Below are 18,322 nucleotides of genomic sequence, written 5' to 3'. Positions count from 1 at the left end.
CCCTCTTTCTGTATTCCTGTCCTCTTTCCGCACTCGAGAGTTACCTTCCTTCTAAACGTTGCAGCTTCTTCTCTCTCTATTTTTTAAATTAGCTCCCTAATGTCCCGTTCCCAGCATCCTCGGGACGGAATCGGATTCTCTCTTTCATTGCGATCCGTCGATTTTTACGGGGTCGGTTTTGCTTAAATTAATGACCGCGTCTCTCGTATCGATTCTTGCGGTTGATCGAATACACATACTCAGCATAATCAAACTGTAATACATACGCTTTCCTTTCATGCTTATATATGTAAAAGATTAATGAAACATATCTCTAGTGGTCCCAATTTTTTAAGCATTTTTTAGATAACGAGACTGGTGTAATTAGCTAAAAAATTATTCAGGTTAATAACAATTGACTTAACATTATAATAAATAAAATAATTGGGATAAAGAAAAAGCAATAGCTTTGACTATCAATGTTTTACAAGGCCAATTAGTGCGTCGAAATTCTGACACAAGCCCTTTCTTGTTGTCAGAACTTTTGTAGTTTAATGTAATAATGACTCGTGGATGCGGTGCATATTCGCGTAATTTCGGTTATTCGTCACACTGACGGACATCCAGACGGAACAAATTGTCCTGTTCACATTTCGTAACGGCGAAATCCATTAAGGGAAACAAAGCACACGGTAGGAAATTAGCAATTGCCAATTCGCCGAAACTTTCCAAGCCTGGGGCATCATTTCTCCGTTAACTCATTTTCGAGCTTGTAATCGATCGATCAAATATCTCGTTGAGCTGTTTTAAATCTTTCTCTCTGTAAATCGGGGAGATTGTAAAAAAAATAAAATCTTGCATTTGCTTGAATTTTCATCGATAGATTTTCGTGGTGCGGAAAGGCCGAAGACCGTAACAAAAGGGAAAGCGGAAAAAAAAAATGAAAGGAATAGTATTCGAGGCTTATGTGATTTTTCGCGAAAATAGCGCTTTAATTAGACGTTGATTATAGAAGAGAAAGTTGGTTGAATTGGATGAATTCTGCAAAGGGAGAAGATGAAACACAGAGTATAATGAGGCGAAGTTGGTAGGATCTATTGGCATGATCTCGTCTCATGACTTTTGTCAAATTTCGTAAGATAACGAAAACAATAACAATGAGAAATCTTAATTAATGTGCTAGCGTGACGATGGTTGACTCACTCGCGACACTTTTATTTTCGCTAGCGTTCTATGCTCCTTGACGTTTGGTCACACTTTGTGGCTTCAGGGACGCGCAACTAGTCATATTATTTCATATGAAAATTATATAGTTTGCAGTATTTCTCGTAGAATATTTATAATACAAAAATAAGAGTAAAAGAAATATCAAATTAGGAAAGAATGAATCTCTTATCGCATCTTCTACATATTCACAATTTTTATATTTTTTATTTTCAAGTCATTAAAAAATTTCTAAGATTTACATTTTTTTGTTTGAACGGAAATTAAATATTGAATAAATAAAAACATAAAAAGACATATTTGCGGGCATAAATAAAACTTGAAAAAATATTAGATTCTTGTAATAAAGCTTTAAAGTAAAGTGCTTTTGCTTTCTTTGCAATTACAATAATAAGTTTGTCATAATTAGAAAAAAATATGGAAAAACGAGCATCAAAATCAATAATTTTATTGCTACTTTTCTGCATTTTATCGCAAAAAAATTTCACGTTCGTCCCTGAAGGGTGAATTTATGATAGGATCCCATGCATGACCGCTATATAAATAGGTGAAACTTGGAAAATTAGAGAGTTACTTTTGTGTCATCTCGTTGAAGCTAACGCTCGCCGAACTTTTTATGAGTTTTGAAGAATTATCTACGTACCCGATACTTTATATTCGGAAGCTTGAGAAGAAAACGCATTAAATATTCGTATTTTTATTTATCGCGACGATGACGCACGTTCTAATTCTTTGGATCGCCCTCGGTGTTTATTGTGCACTGGCGGAGAAAAGTGAATTCCCGATGACAACTGAAGTTTCAAAGAAATACTCTGCAGATTCCGAGGACAAACTTTTCGAAAATATCATTCGTACGAAAAACTCATCGCAGCTTATAGATAATAACAACGAGGAGAAAACAGACAAGAAATCGAGAACCATCATACATCGCGACTCGAATGTCGACAGAGATAAGTCAACATCTTCGAAAAATTGATCGTAGCTTTTTCTGCCCTTTAAATCTTAAAGTTTTGAAACGTAACAGATAAGTTAATAGCAATTTTTTATCAACAATTCTAATTATATATGGAACATTTTTATTTGCAAGTTCCAGCTGTTGCGGCCGTAGATACAGTATCAACGAATCTGCTCGACCGGATTACGATTACAACAAGATCCCTTTGGAGATCGGACGTTATCCCTCTCAATACAACGAGAGAAATCCTGTTGACAGGTAGTGATATATTGATTATTTCCCCTATGTACGTAAAAATTTTAGGACGCGAAGTTTCTTTCTAGATACGGATGGCAGACACAAAGTCGACCCTCAGGTTCCATCGGAAGCGGCGGTAGACCCGGAGGAGGAGGAGGAGGCGGAAGCGGAATCTACGCAGGAAGTCAGTCAGGAGACAGGTAAATTTTCTCAACTCCCTCTTACCGTAAACTTTTCTCGAATCTCCGTCGTGTTTCCGCGAATTTTACAAAGCACTTTTGGCATTATACAAGAAAGATTAATTTCTCTTGACGGCGTGTCAAAAGATTTAAGGAACTCGCGAAGAAAAATAAAATTTTGATAAATTAAAGATATTCTAATTCACGCTTGATGAAAAAAAGGTATCCATTGCGTCCAGTGTACGGAAGTGAAAGTGCTAACAGACCTAGCGCTTTGGGATACGGCTCGGGGAACTCCGGAGGATATAGTTATGGTGTTAGTAGTCATGGGGGCTATGGCAGGCCGTCTGGATACGGAGGTTCGAACGGCGGTTATGGTGTTTCGGGAACATTGGCCGATGGTGACGAATTCGGTCCTGGTGACTCGGCTTATCCGGATGGAAGTGTGCCGCAGCATCCCGGAAATCTTCACGCGCAAAAGGTGCAAATATTTCGAGGAAGATGAATATTTTTCACAATTTTATTACCTATATATATATAAATAAAGGAAGAGAAAAAGAGAGAGAGAACAATTTTGAGAAGTTTCCCAGTAATGGATATCTAAAATTTTCTGGAATCATTTTTAAAAAAAAGCAAGTTAAATTGATATTCGAATATCAAAGTCCTCTCGAAAATTTTCAAGTTTATTGCTTCTTTTCTTTGATACCTCTGACTCTTTTTCTGTAACCAATTGTCATCAGATAATTTGATTCATTAACTTTATTACTATCATATTTATGGATGGTTAATAGAAAGAATTAATTTGTTGATTAATCTTTTTTAATTTCGCGGACTATTCGTGGCTCATTGAAAACTGGCGCATTAATATGCACTCATCGTATCAAATGCTCATTAAATATGAATCATTACAGTATTCGTCACGAATCGTTCGAGTGTACTTAGCATTCCCTTCAGAATAAATCTTCCAGGTATTAAGTCCTTCTACATCAAGGTGTACCCCCGTTTTATTATATTATTTTTTAATATAATACATTACAATTTAAAATTTATTGTATAAATGAGAGATTCGCGTATTTTAACATAAATGAAGATAAATATAAAGTTAAATTAAAGATAACAAGTAAAATTAAAGATAAATATTCTCGGATATTATATTATTCGAGAATGTAAAGTTGCCGACTGTGTTTACATGATAAATATTTTGTTGGAATGACTCGCGATAAATAATATTTTATATATTACAAGAGAAAATAAATACTCAACACATTGCAAAGTGAATTAATTCATTATCGCCGCGACATATTTAACGCGATATAAAATAAATTCAAATTAACTAAATATTAAAAATTTAAAAATTAAAAATATTTACAGAAGGAACAATTAAACTTACTAATTACTTTTAATTAACTGAAGGTAAATTTATTAGAATTTGTCTAATTTTATTAATAAATAAAACTTTATTTAATATCTATTTTAAGCATCTTATCATTTAACAGTTAATGAACATACCTTGTCTTATAATGGAAATGTCCAGTGTTAAACTAATAATTCTTTCCTCTATATTTTACATCGATCAAGGGATTTGTGTACAAATGATTATGTTTATCTGTTAAGGCCGTAGCGTTAAAGGCTCTAGCTGGTGTTGCATTGATCGGAGCAGCAGCGGCGTTAGCTTCAAATCCGGTTCTCCTACCAATTGGCATCGTAAGTGGAAGGAGGAAAAGATCGGAAACTTTCTTAGAGGACACACAAACCGACTATCAAATGGATTACATTTTGAACATGTTGAAGAAAAATTTGGCCAAGGTATTCAAATATAACCACGTAATTTTTCTACACAGAAACTTGAAATAAAACGTTGTTTTTTTTTTTCTTTGACGAATAGATACAAAAAGACAGCTCGACCAACAGATTGATCGTTTCACCGAGATGTGTCGCCAGGTTGACTTGCGAAATCCAAAAGGATTATCTGTCCAATCTCGACGAGGACGTCGAAATCTTGAATGCTAATCGGAAGTATCATCTTACCAATCTGTATGCATTTTTCTTATGCTTATTCAAAGTTACTTCATAATGTCCTATTAATCTAATTCAAATTTTTGCAGAATACGAAATAACGTGCTTAATGTCGCTTCTGTGAGCTCAAACGTGAAGGATTTAATCAAACTAGCAATCGGCGTCGCGACGGAAAACAGAAATTGCAATATGTTTGCTTGTAATTATATAAGGCAACCTTGAATAATTTTTTTTTTAATATTTCAACCATATAATTATATCACACTTATCCAATATTATTTGATAAAAAAAATGCATGTGCGTATAAAGAAATAAAATCTCCTTGTACGATGGTAGCGTAGATTGAGAGTTTTGATTCAAAAGTCCCTCCAGAAATATCATCTCGTCGATCGTACGCGAGATGACGCTCCGATGCTCCATAATTTTCATACATCCTCCATCTGTGTATACAAGTAACCGCGCGCACGTGACGTTGCGGGTAAAAAAAAATAAGAATAAAACTGACGTGTCCTAATAATCAACAACGTGGCAACGCGACAGTGCATCCGTTTATGTCCTTGCGTCATTTTTACTCGAGCAATTTCTTTCTCGCGCGTCGCGATGTTAACGTGTTAGAGAAAGGGAAGAAAAAAGGAACCGAGTCAAGAATTTGTCGACAATTTCAGCGTTTTTTGTTCGGCGCGGAGCAGGAGCGAAGGTTATGTTCGTGTAAGTGATGACACTTCGACCGGCATAAATCATTCGTTTTAATTCTCCACTGTCATCGTCATCATTGAGAATTTAGAATCGAGTAGAGTGCGTGCATTCGTTCGCGATATGCGGTGACGAGCGGCGGACTTCTAACCTAACAAGCCCGGGAGACGATCTTGAACGATCGGTGGTAACCTTGAACGTCAACGCGAGTAAACGTGGCGCGAGTAAATATTGTTGACTGATCTGAGATTAAGTGAGGGACGAAGATGAAGAGAAAATTGGACAAGGAGAATATCACTGAAGACGGTATCGTCGACGGGAATATTCAGGAACCTTCCGATCTGCGAGGTGACGAGAAAAACATCGCGATATTGTTCTTCTTGTACTTGCTGCAGGGCATCCCGTTGGGATTATGCGGTTCGATTCCCATGTTGTTGCAGAACAGAGGGGTTTCTTATCGGCAACAGGTAGGATGAAAACTCTATTGTGATCGAATATACACATGATTATTTAATTGGCAATATGATTGAGTCTGATTGATATATGAGCTCTTCTAGAAGCCAAACTGATCAATTTCGCATCTTGTAAATTTTTTTGTTTATATGATTAATTTTCTGATACTAAAAATAAGAAACAGCTGGCAAAAATAGGAAACAGCAAGCTCACACAGTTTAGCTTTTCAGACTCAAGTTTGCATAAATGCAAATTCTCGAATAATGATATGTCAGCAACTATGTTTTATAAAACAGTCTAATACATATAGAATATTTATCTTTCAATATATATATATATAGAGTGTTTCTAAAATATGTTTTTAAAATTTGACCAAATTTTAATGATTATATATTTCTTTTTTCACGCGCGATTCTCATACAAGAACATTAAATTAGCAGTCGCACAGTAAATTTAAATAAAAAGTAATGTATTTACTGTATTTTTTATTGACATAGGCAGAATTTAGTTTTGTACAATGGCCGTTCTCGTTGAAGCTCTTTTGGGCACCCATAGTAGATTCCATTTTTTCCCAAAAGTTCGGACGAAGGAAAACATGGTTAATCCCTACCCAGTACCTAATGGGTATGTTTATGCTCCTTCTGTCGAATTACGTTGAACACTGGCTGGGTAAAGAGCACGAGAAGCCCAATATCGAAATGCTGACCGCATTATTCTTCTTATTGAACGTACTTGCCGCGACTCAGGACATTGTAGTTGACGGATGGGCGCTTACGATGCTTAAAAGGTACTCCTGCAAGAAATATAATCCAGTTTCGTATACGCGTAGTATTTCTTCCGCGTGATCTGCTTAATTAGTTGATTCGTTCATTAAGGTGCAACGTCGGATATGCGTCCACCTGTAACAGCGTCGGCCAAACGGCAGGCTACTTCATCGGCTACGTGTTGTTTATTTCGCTGGAATCTGCTGAATTTTGCAATAGCTATTTAAGATCAGTCCCTTCCGACGTGGGCATGCTAACTCTACCTGGTAAGAAGGTTCTCGCTATCAGCGGAATTATTTTTATATTTTTAGACTTTTATATTTTTATATTTATATATAGGGTCTCTCTAATATATTCTTATATCTATAGGGTTTTTGTACTTTTGGGGCTGGGCGTTTCTCGTTATGACAACGTTTATCGCGTTATTCAAACACGAAAATAAGGGCAGAGTATCCAAAGGCGAAGAGCTAAATGTGAATATTAAGCACGCGTACAAATTATTGTGGGATATAGTTAGATTACCAGCCATAAAGACCACGATTATATTCCTCTTGACTGCAAAGGTTCGATGTTGAAAATTATAATTCAATTGCGCTCGGTTTGACATAGAGAGTTGATTTCATTCACTACGTTTTGTAGATTGGATTTTCGGCATGCGATGCAGTGACTGGTTTGAAGCTTATAGAAGCCGGAATTCCCAAGGAAGAGTTCGCTTTTATGGCCGTGCCGATGATACCACTGCAAATAATTTTACCATTAGTAATTTCGAAATATACTGCTGGGCCAAGACCTATGGACGTTTATATGAAAGCTATGCCTTACAGGTAATTAGTGTGTAATTCATATTTAACGGTATATGATGATGATGGATTATTTTTTTTATCGAGTAATTTATAAAGCGATTTGTATATATATGGCACAGGTTGGCTTTCGGCTTAATAGCAGCTTTTTTGGTGTGGATTACACCGTTCGTTGTAACCAACGGATACGTTCCAGCTTATTATTTCGTCGTATTGATAGCTCTCTACTTCATACATCAGGTAAATATTAATAGACGGAATATGTTTTCTCTCTAAACGCGAAGTGTATTCGAATTTAATTGTTTTTTTTTTTTTTAGATTTCTGCAAGCAGTATGTTCGTGGCATCCATGGCTTTTTTCGCAAAGGTCAGCGATCCGGCTGTTGGTGGCACTTACATGACATTGCTCAATACTTTATGCAATCTCGGTGGAAATTGGCCTGCCACGGCAGCGCTTTGGTTCGTCGATCCCTTAACATTTAGGCAATGCAGTACCGACTATACAAATGATTGTAGCACAATTACAGAGAGAGAGGTGGGTCGCGCAGCATTTTGCATTTTTTTTCTTATCATTCGTAATTTACAATTATAACGTAAGATTATCATAATCGATGATAATATATATCTGTTACATTTTCAGCTTTGTGCGAATACCGATAATGGTGTTTGCGTCATGCAGCTCGATGGTTATTACATAGAGAGCCTTCTCTGCTTAATCATAGGCTTTTCCTGGCTTAGGTGGGGTCGTAGAAAAATTAATATACTACAAGCGAAACCGATGTCCGCTTGGAAAATCGTAGTTAATCGTAATAACAGATAACATATCAGCACAATGTTATAGACTCATTTAACATTGGTACCTGTAAAATTATTAGAAAATTTTTTATACGATGAGTTGACGCAATATTCGGTGTATCTACCGAATTGAATTTGGTTAGTAAATAAATTAAAAACACTGAGAGTTTTACGCTCACAAAAAGCTAACGTAAGATGCATGAAGTCCAGTCTACAAGTTAAAAATCGCATTGATCCATAACAACTTTGTGAACACACTGTATATTTATCTATATATAGGACATGTGCATGCATCATTTCCTGCACGTTTATCAAGTGTTCCAGTTTTGTAAATGTGCATGAGGTGAATCGATAACGATTCGCCTCAAAAAACAATATGTAACCTATTATAGAATATATATATATATGTACAGAATATATAGACTTTACAGGAAAAGAAAACAAAATACTATAATCATAAATGAATATTCCATGCCTAATAAAATGATCTCTATTTGGTTGTTATCCTTATTTCCTTGATTTAAATTATGCAATATTTAATGATATAATGATTTAATGAGATATATTACAATATTATACATATATATATACATATATATGTATATGTAACATTTGTGTAAAATTATTTATGTATACTAGGAAAAATATATATTATAACATGTATATATATTAAATATATAATATTAAATAGTATAATTTTATTATATAATATGTATATAATATTTTATTATATAATAACGTATATTTCCTTTCTCCTTATATATTTGTTATACATATATATTTATTTGTCAACTAACTGCCGAGTAAAATATATTACATTACGAGAGAAACATAATGTTCAACATAATATTTTTTACATAGCGTTATGTATCATTTAGCTGTAAATAAAATTGAAAGTATTTTATGTATGCGCATAGAAATTAATGAATATTTAATGCAGGATGTGTTAACAAAAGTCTTTCGTATAAAAAGAGAATTGAAACTAATATGTGTTTTATTTTATTCTAGTTCTTTTATATACCTTCCTGAAATGTAGTCATTTAGATGGAAAATAAACGCGGTTGCAGTCATGAAAATGATTTATCAAGTATGAAAATGAGTTAGATATAGAGTCGCAAACTTCATTGAGCTTTAGACATAATTGTAAGTAGACGCAAATTATTTGCGTGGGTATCGTCAATGGATATCGCGCAAAAACAATGTTGCACACTATTATAATAAAGATCAATTGCATGAATTATGTCACTGCGACAAATTTAACTTTTGATCGCACATTTAAGTTATTATATTTGTGAGGATTTATATTCTCACATATTTTCATTAATAAAATAGCTGCAAAATTAAAAAGATGCTTATTAAAAAAATACTTTTGTAGATAAATAAATGAATTTTTAACCTATTTATTTCGTTTGAAATCACTCCATGTACCTTAAAAAAAACATTATAATTAAAAATAATTAAAATTGCAAGATATATATATATATATATATATATATATATATATATATATATATATCCTGTGTTCGTGTGTTGCTTTGAAATTTGCATGTTGCATTGCTCTATCTAAATTATATTTATTATTCATTATTACATTAGAAGAAGATAATATATATTGTTTATTGAATCTTAATATAATTAATGACAGAATAATGTGATCATTCTCATGACAACAAAAAAAAAGAAAAGAAAGATAAAGAAAGAGAATATTTCATTGCATATAATCATATTATTATCATACTAATCAATACTTACGCTAAAATTGCGCGGAATAAAAGAAATGACGATGAAAAATTTCTCCTGAATGAGAACTAAAAACATTTGTTCGGAATATAAAACATATATATATAAGAGTTTTTGTCTAATAAGTTAAGTTTTTCTTCGTCAAGTATTATACACCACGCAGTGTGTTCGTAAAATAAGATTAATATTAAAAAAATAAGATATAAAAAATAAAATCGATTAATTGCTCCTATATGACAACAATCATATCTAGAAAAAGAAAACGCGCAATGATATGACGATAATATTTTGTTGATCCTATTAAAAAACATGATCATCAACAATTCTTAAAATTATACAAATCACTCTCGTAATTAATCGGACTAGATGAGGCTAAGTATACGAAAAATATAGTTATTTGTACTTGACAAAACTTTCGAGAAGAGTTGTACGAGTTATATGCCTTTTGCAAGATTGATATTTACAAAATATATATTTAATGTTTAAACTTTCAATTTCAAACTTTTCAAATTTTTCATGTGCAAAGTAAAGCCGCCGAAATACAAAGAAAGGTGCCAAATAAACATTATAGTAGAAAATAGATTCCATATACAAGAGATAAACTATTTATAAATTGTGACATTTAAATGTGCGTTAATTTAAAGTTAATTATAAATTATTAAAAATTGAACAATATCTTGTTTTGTATTTCGTTGCATTAATCTGCATTGTGCTTCGTTGTCGGCAGCTGAAACTTTGCTTCGGTATTAAAATTCGTACAATTTTCGCGATTTCAATAGCGAAATGGCGAGAAAACTGCATAAGGAAAACATAGTGTTGATTAAAATATATAACTTATCTTTAATGAACAAGTTCCTTATCGTCCAAAATAGGTGCTTTGTCGCTTTTCGGGCTAACTCGCAGTGTCGATCCCCACTTTGTGCCTTTTTCGGCTTCTGAGGTAGCCATCAAGATGGAATACGAATTCGGGATAGTGGTTGCTTCTTTACTGTAATGGATGCCGTACAGGAAGTAAATCATCATTCCTGAAAAAGAATCGAAAAGAGAAGTCGAATTAAAAATTGGGATTAATTAAAATTTAATATATTTAATTTCAACATTTTAAATTTATATACCATCACTTCCTCATAATAATTAACTTACCAACCGTCATCCATACGAAAAACCGTAGCCACGTCATTGAAGACAAGTGCATTATCAGACCCATATTGAAGAGGATACTTAGCGCTGGTATAAAAGGTACCAGCGGTACCCGAAACTTTCCAGTGGGCGGATTTTGTCTATGAGCATTAATCACGAAAAGACCTAAGAATAAATCTAGGATAAATAAATATAATCGAAGTAAATGGAAACAAATGACAATTGTATCGTACTAAAGTTGAAAGAAGTTTCAAATAAACTTACTCGCAATGGGTAGTGGAAGATAGATCCCCGCGGAAAGGTAATCGCTTTTTGTGAACGGAACTGTCGTTTCAAATGCTATTACTAGAAAAGTACCGAGGAAAGCACAAGTTATTGTATAAATAAGTAGACAGGCGGTCATGATGTGTCTAGTATCATAATCCTCTAACCACTCTTCCATCCAGGCGTATCGTGGTTTGAATCTGCCAGCTCCTTCGCATAGTAACTATATAAATAATTTATTGCGTAAAAATAAATTTTAAAATTGCTCGGTTATTTTATATTAAGATTTATACTTTATAGCAATAAAATATAAACCTTATAAAGTAAAATATAAAATTGATTTTATTATAGATATTATAGAATTATAAATATTATATCATGTTTGATGATGTGATTAAAGCATTATATATTTTTTTAAAAACATACTTCGGATTTGACGGATGCCATGCTGCTGTAATTGCTGGAATCTGCTTCTTCGGTGGGTGGCGAGGATAGACTACTCGGCGTGCCGACGCTGCATTGATCGGACGATTGTTGCTCAGGCAAATATCTCAGCAGGATGACGCTAACTGCAACGATGGTATATGCAAGCAGAGTTCCGATCGACATAAACTCCACCAGATGTTGGAGGTCAAACAGTAGAGCGATTAAGGCACTGAGTATTCCACTTATGACGAGATTCCATATCGGCACTTGTGTTCGCTCGCTGATGCGGCCCAGAAAACCGAATAATAGACCATCGTTTGCCATAGAATACATTGTCCTCGGGAGAGAGAAGAGGGATCCGAAAAGGGTTGTTGTCATTCCGCAAAGAGCACCCATGCTAAATTATGCAAAGCCCAAAAATTAGTGTGTACCTAAATTTTATTTAGAAAATAATTAAATTATTGTTTATTATACAATACTATCCTTTTTTTCTATAAAGATCTGAAGCGAAATTGTAACTTTTGAGAAGGAAGAAGAAGCTCACTCGTTGGAGCATATATATAATATTTTTAACTCTGAATATATTGCTACTATTAAAAAAAAAACGGAGCTAATATTAAATGTAAAAATGATAAAAAAGAAAAACGATATAACCATAATTTCTTTTTTAAGTATAAGATTTTCTCGAGAGAAAATTGAAGCACTTAAAAAAATCAATAAAAAAAGAAATAAGATCTTAAAATTTTACCTTATCACATATTTAGCCCACGGGATACCTCTGGACGAAAAAGCTTCCGGAAGCGCCGCGATAGGATTAATCGCCCAATATGGTACGACCAGTGTTAGGGCGCCGCTGACCATCATGTATCCAATAGTAACTATTGCCATAGAGAGTAACGTCGCCAGCGGAATACTTCGTCCAGGATCACGAGCCTCCTCTCCGGAAGTCGCGATCGAATCGAAGCCGACGTAAGCGTAGAAGCATGTTGCTGCGCCTGAAAAAAAGAAAGAAACATCAGACCTCAATATAATTTTTCTACTGCATTCTTACGGATAACAGATATAAGATGATCATTTTATGCTCTGCTTAGCGTGATTGCAAAAATCTACTTGTATTTTATGAGTGACACAGTTTTCATTTATTCGAGCTAAACGAATGAAGGATACTCGCCTGTAATGACGCCGCCGAAACCATATGGTAAAAGACCCCCGTTTTGACTGCTCCAGTTCGTGATATCTGCGTAATAAATCCCCAGAACGACGACCAGTCCCATCACCATGAGATTGATGATGGTCAGTAACGAATTTATCGTCGTTGAGACCTTCACCCCTAATCCCAATAGCATAGCATAAACCAGACATAATCCGCTGGCCAGAAAGTCCGGGACAGTACCTAGTGGCTCTCCCATACTGTATCCATCCATCACCACGTCGCGAGTGTAATTGCTAATCACACCACCGATCAACGAATCCACGTATCCGCTCCAAGCTCTCGCTACAGATGCTGCACCTAATCAATAAATAGAGTTTTCTGTTAAGAGTCTTAAAATTAAAAGTAGTAAAATAAATAGAATAAAATTCTAATTTAATTTTGATAATAAATGTTTTGTTATTCTAAATTTGATTTTTACTAATTACTGGTTTAATTTAATTTTTCTTTTCATTAAATTTTTATTAATAAATATTTCAGAAATCTCTCTATAAAAGAATAATTTTTTTACCAATCATATGTTCTAAGATGAGATTCCATCCCACGATGAAAGCCCAAAATTCGCCGACAGAGATGTACGTATAGACATATGCGCTGCCTGCCTTTGGTACACGAGCAGCGAGTTCAGCGTAACAGAGTGCTGCCAAAACGGAAGCCAGACCTGCCACAAGGAAGCTGAAGATCACACCAGGTCCAGCCGTGTCACGCGCAACCGTTCCCGTCAGCACGTAAATTCCGGCACCGACCATATGACCCACGCCTGGAAGCATATGCATAATTGAATAGAGTAATAAATATTGGTGTATTTTGAACAGATTACATTAATTTTATTCAAGTCGCAAACATATCCTCGTGAGATAATTTTTTTTTCTTTCTCACATATACAAGTTTCATTGTTTTTATATGCATTAATATTTGATGCAATTGTCTAACGCTCTGATATCTTAATTTGATACTCAAGGCGATTAGTCCGGATTTTACATTTGTAATCATCGCGATAATGTGCGAATGTAATAGCAAATCGCGTATCGCTTATATATGTCGCATATAAGTGCAATATTATGTTGAAATAAGAGATACATCTTATAAGATCTCCTTTTTTATAAAGATTTTCTTTTCTTTTCAGCTACTTATTAAAATTGCAGTTATATATAGACGACTTGAAAATATATATTCACCAAGCAACGTGATGTCAAAGGTAGAAAGACATCTCTTCATTGGAGTCTCAAGCATGTCACCCTCCAGCTTCTTCCGGCGGTTCATTTTGTTGTATAAGCCGGACATAACGTGACCCAGGATCATCCTTCGAACCGATGGCATAATGGATCCTACGAAATTTCAATTTCCAATTATCGACGTGTCACAGTAAGACAATAAATATCATTCCCTTTATTGGAGAAATAATTTATCGAAATTTGATTCGTAAATTAATTGTTAATTGAATATATTTAAATTACAGATGCGTGAAATTTCAATTAAATGATTATGAAATGAGAAAGTTTATATAAAAAAAAACTATATAAATCTTTATATTAAACAAAAATCAATAAAAATCAATATAAAACAACAATCATATGGTGCCTTATGGCATTTTGATACGAAATGTCACGACGATGACAAATAGCGGCAATCTCGTCGAATGTCACCCATCGTTCCGTCCCGTGGACGATCGATAAAAAATAATCCTGGAATATCTCAAGGACATGCCGAGATGTGTTGCAAACGTACTTACAGTGTAGTCGTTTAATTATACGGAAACGACGAAATATACGTCGACTGTGTGCTACGACGCTTACACAATATCACGAATGGACATCGAAGGAATCATGCTATACTATATATAAAAGGAGCAAGTGTAACGCGGATGCGCGATGGACGACCAATGGGGAATTGGCTTTTAAGTGTTAGAAAAGCAATATTGCTCTCTAGTTAATTATGGTTTCACGGATGTGGTAAACCAGAATTAAATATTATAATAGTCGATCTCTGAAGCTTTCTATTTTGTTCTGTTTTTTTATACGGGCAATTTAAAAATTTGGTTATCAAATAAATTTCTTATTTTCCATATTTTTTAAAAAGTTTTAGTCTTAATTAAATTTTAATTATGTATATGGTTAAAATGTTTTATAATTTTTTTTGGCCAAATTAGAACTGAATTTTGATTAGACTACTATGCAATGCATGGTATGAAGAAAAGTCAATTAAGCATCTAATATAAAAAATGTAGCATGTCTTTATATATATATATATATATATATATATATATATATATATATATATATATATATACAGATTTCTAATGTTTGCAAAAAGACAGACCAGCGATTTGATGCGATCAGCTGACAACAATCAGCTGAGAACGAGCGCGTCTATCGCACGTCGATTCATCGATTATCGTTGAAGAAAAATCGTCAGCGATTTCGAAGAAACGATTTTGCGCTTCTTTCGCGCAAAGTGATAAGAAAAATAATATAATCCCGCATTTGCGTTATCGTGCGTGCGCGCGCATTTCGATATTGACGCGGTTGACATTACATCCCATAGCCTTTCTGTTTACCATTATAAACGTGCTTTTCAAGTCTATATAGGCGCCAGCTTCTCCCCCCCTCCTCCCATCCCTCCCTTTCCGATGTCGATAAAAACGAAAGATACCGCCAACTCGCCTGAGAACAATATGTCTTTCGATCGATTTTGATCAAATGCCAAATGCGTGAGACTCGAAGCTCTCTTTTATCGCGGTTTGTTCTCACATCGGACAGAGTCAGATCTCGATGATTCTGTATAAAAAATAAGGTTAGAACGGACTCTAGATTACATCTGTATACAACAACGCTGCGACGTAATAACTTATGTTGGAGAAAGCGGCGAATTGTCTCGTCATTTTTCTCCTCGAACATGAATACAGTTCTCGACGAGGATTCGTCCTAGAATCCTATTGGCTCTTCTCGTGAATTGTATAGGAGTTATATCGAATAAATTGCAGTAATAGTCATACAAAAGTTTCAAACATTTAATGTCAACGTAACATTTGGGGGACGATGGACGGAGAGGATTCCATAGAGGTGGACCCGCAGGAGCTACAGGAGACTCTCCAGACGTATAGGAAACTTGCGGACGATTTTGCGAACCATGACACAATTTTGAAGGTGAGTCCTCTAGTTCTTTCAAATTTCTGCACAAAACATATGGCTTAATTTCTCTCATTGTTATAATCATTTATATATTGCAGGACAAAACGGTCTTATCGTACATAGCATATGTCTTAGAGGTACCTGATGTAGATGTGATTACTTTAGCCTTAGATATTCTGGAGATATTTGTCAAGAATGTAGACAATTATATACACATAACATCTACTTTTGGTGTACGCGAAGCCTTAGAAGCACTTATAAACAAATACAGTCTGAGCGAACCAAAGTTAGCCAATCGAGCACAACATATTAAAGATGACATAGAACGCATGAAACCTCCTATATATAACTTACGTAGTCGTTGTAGGCGAGTTATAGAACCTAAAAAATTGAAGACTCATGTAATAGTTTTACATGTACAAGGTCTATTACCTGTAAGTATTGATTTGTCAAGTTACAGCTTGTTAATATAAAATGTGAAAAAAGTTATAAATATTAAATATAATTCTATATATTAAGTTACAATAGTGATAAACAATTAATTACAGGAAACTCGATCTGAGTTGGAAGGAATATTAATAAGAATTGAAGGTCTCATTTCGCTTGTTGTTGATGTGGAGCATCAGCGTGTAACTATGCGTACTTTGAATTTTGTCACTGCGAAACAAATTGCAGAAGCAATTGACAAAAATACAGATAATATGGAAGCGAGATTGGTGACAAGAAATAAATTTAATCAAGAGTTTCTTGTAAAGCTGGTAAGAATTATTGTAATTCTTGTGATTTGCAATTTACTTTTTTTTTATGATAAACAGACTCTTCTCTATTCACTTTAGTATAATTTATATTCATTAAACTATTAAGTACCTCTGATCTGATTCAGAAGAAACAAATTGAGAAAAGTACGCTATTTTATGAAAAATAGAGATAAACAGAATAATATAGATATATAAATTTAAAAAAAAAGCCTTAAATCATACACAGAATAATCAAATTGTGTTTTAAAAAAACAAATTAAATATTTCATGTCAAATAACTTAATGGATAGATTCGAGATCATAAATTTAAAAAATAATCAATTAATTACATATACATATGTGTACATGCGTTTCAAATTAAATATGAATATGATAAACTTACAGATACAAACGGGCGATAATAGCGATGGCGAAGAAATGCCTGACTATTTACCTGAAGAGGAAGAAGAAGATGATAAAGAAGGAGTTGTGTCGTTATTTACCGGTTTAAAACAAAGCGCTTCATCTCTATATAAATCTACTACTGAATTTCTAAGTAATTCATTTTATTGGTAAAATTTGTAATTGTAATGAAAATTGTTGTATAATTTGTGATTGTTGTATTATAATTTTATTTATTTGAAATCTCGTTTATCTGTCCTCTTAAAAGAGGACTAGAAATAATTTGTGCATATTAATAATATATATTACCCGAATAAATATAGATATCTCCATAATAGACATTAAGGAAAAAGACTATATAATTTTTAGTAATAATCGTAACTAATTGATTATAATCATTTAAGAATCTCATTCTCTTAGCACATTTATGCTTGATAATAATCATAGAGAATCTATAAGAAATTAATCGGTTTTTACAATGTATAATAAATAATGCCTTTCTCTCCCCTTGCACTCTCAGAGAAAATTAATATGTACAAACAGATTTCTAAGTCTTTACATCTATATTCGTAAAAAAAGGAAGCATATTCTACATATATTTGTATGTATACAGAGTTAACTATTTTTATCTTTTATATTTTAGTGATGCATATTCCATCTTGCTTTAATACCAGTAAAAATCAATTATGTATACATACATAAATCATATTATGTTGCACGATCAGAGCAATGTTTCTCAGCATATTCTAATATTAATATAAGTGTATAAGTAAATTCCAATATACACTATATATCCAATATGTTCTAAAAATTTTATTATTTAAGTAAACAAATCTCATGAGTGAGTTCATTGTAAAAGCTTGTATAAAATATCAAATTATAAAATATCAAATATCAAATTAGATGTGAATATATGTGACGTGATATTCAAATCGCAATACAGTTCTTGCAATCAGATAAAAATAAAATGAGAATTCTAATATTCAATTTTACACTAAATGTTATCAATGTCAACTGACTCTTTTTCTTTACAAATTGCTTCTATTTTTGAAAATTGCGCTGTTTACAAAATTAATAAATAATTTTTAATAAATAATTACTTGTCGAAATTTACGCATTTTTATCAAATATATATAATATATAATATAATTTTATCAAATATATATATATATATATAT

At 33.4% G+C, this 18,322-nt stretch overlaps 4 protein-coding genes across 9 annotated transcripts in view; 3 read left to right on the top strand and 1 right to left on the bottom strand.

Annotated features, from left to right (window-relative positions):
- LOC126850020 (lysozyme D-like) overlaps positions 1–4,930 on the top strand; it is a 137,502-nt gene extending 132,572 nt beyond the window's left edge. Inside the window, exons 1-7 of one of the 2 annotated variants that reach the window (XM_050592605.1) lie at positions 1,806–2,153; positions 2,290–2,416; positions 2,482–2,595; positions 2,797–3,055; positions 4,189–4,380; positions 4,460–4,608; positions 4,680–4,930. In XM_050592605.1, the coding sequence (XP_050448562.1) occupies positions 1,916–2,153; positions 2,290–2,416; positions 2,482–2,595; positions 2,797–3,055; positions 4,189–4,380; positions 4,460–4,608; positions 4,680–4,812 (1,212 nt within the window). In that variant the 5' untranslated portion in view covers positions 1,806–1,915 and the 3' untranslated portion in view covers positions 4,813–4,930. Of the gene's footprint in view, positions 1–1,805; positions 2,154–2,289; positions 2,417–2,481; positions 2,596–2,796; positions 3,056–4,188; positions 4,381–4,459; positions 4,609–4,679 lie in introns of those variants that run through there. The other variant, XM_050592606.1, reaches the window with a different exon arrangement.
- A 136-nt stretch (positions 4,931–5,066) lies between these two features.
- On the top strand, positions 5,067–9,080 carry LOC126850003 (acetyl-coenzyme A transporter 1). The gene is made up of 8 exons (XM_050592567.1): positions 5,067–5,750; positions 6,234–6,523; positions 6,612–6,766; positions 6,870–7,063; positions 7,140–7,324; positions 7,423–7,540; positions 7,619–7,834; positions 7,940–9,080. Exons 1-8 carry the CDS (start codon positions 5,550–5,552, stop codon positions 8,117–8,119), a joined length of 1,539 nt encoding a protein of 512 aa, XP_050448524.1. The 5' UTR covers positions 5,067–5,549; the 3' UTR covers positions 8,120–9,080.
- A 523-nt stretch (positions 9,081–9,603) lies between these two features.
- Positions 9,604–15,241, bottom strand: LOC126849986 (cationic amino acid transporter 4). 5 transcript variants are annotated; one of them, XM_050592511.1, is made up of 9 exons: positions 15,194–15,241; positions 14,053–14,202; positions 13,386–13,634; positions 12,836–13,174; positions 12,413–12,659; positions 11,665–12,061; positions 11,239–11,461; positions 10,978–11,151; positions 9,604–10,859 (listed from the first exon to the last, which is right to left on the bottom strand). In XM_050592511.1, exons 2-9 carry the CDS (start codon positions 14,192–14,194, stop codon positions 10,675–10,677), a joined length of 1,956 nt encoding a protein of 651 aa, XP_050448468.1. In that variant the 5' UTR covers positions 14,195–14,202; positions 15,194–15,241; the 3' UTR covers positions 9,604–10,674. The 5 variants fall into 5 exon arrangements, with proteins under 5 accessions (XP_050448468.1, XP_050448466.1, XP_050448470.1 ...); XM_050592509.1 differs by lacking the exon at positions 15,194–15,241 and adding an exon at positions 14,607–14,746; XM_050592513.1 differs by lacking the exon at positions 15,194–15,241 and adding an exon at positions 14,607–14,746 and having other exon boundaries at positions 10,978–11,139.
- A 267-nt stretch (positions 15,242–15,508) lies between these two features.
- Positions 15,509–18,136, top strand: LOC126850045 (armadillo repeat-containing protein 1-like). The gene is made up of 4 exons (XM_050592650.1): positions 15,509–16,020; positions 16,104–16,439; positions 16,554–16,763; positions 17,148–18,136. The coding sequence occupies exons 1-4, from the start codon at positions 15,913–15,915 to the stop codon at positions 17,316–17,318; spliced, it is 825 nt and encodes a 274-aa protein (XP_050448607.1). The 5' UTR covers positions 15,509–15,912; the 3' UTR covers positions 17,319–18,136.
- The last annotated feature ends 186 nt before the right edge of the window (positions 18,137–18,322 follow it).

This window comes from Cataglyphis hispanica, chromosome 5 (assembly GCF_021464435.1).
Source record: "Cataglyphis hispanica isolate Lineage 1 chromosome 5, ULB_Chis1_1.0, whole genome shotgun sequence".
Classification (NCBI taxonomy): Eukaryota; Metazoa; Arthropoda; class Insecta; order Hymenoptera; family Formicidae; genus Cataglyphis; species Cataglyphis hispanica.
Note: the sequence above shows the minus strand (reverse complement) of the source record. Positions and strands in the feature narration are given on the sequence as shown.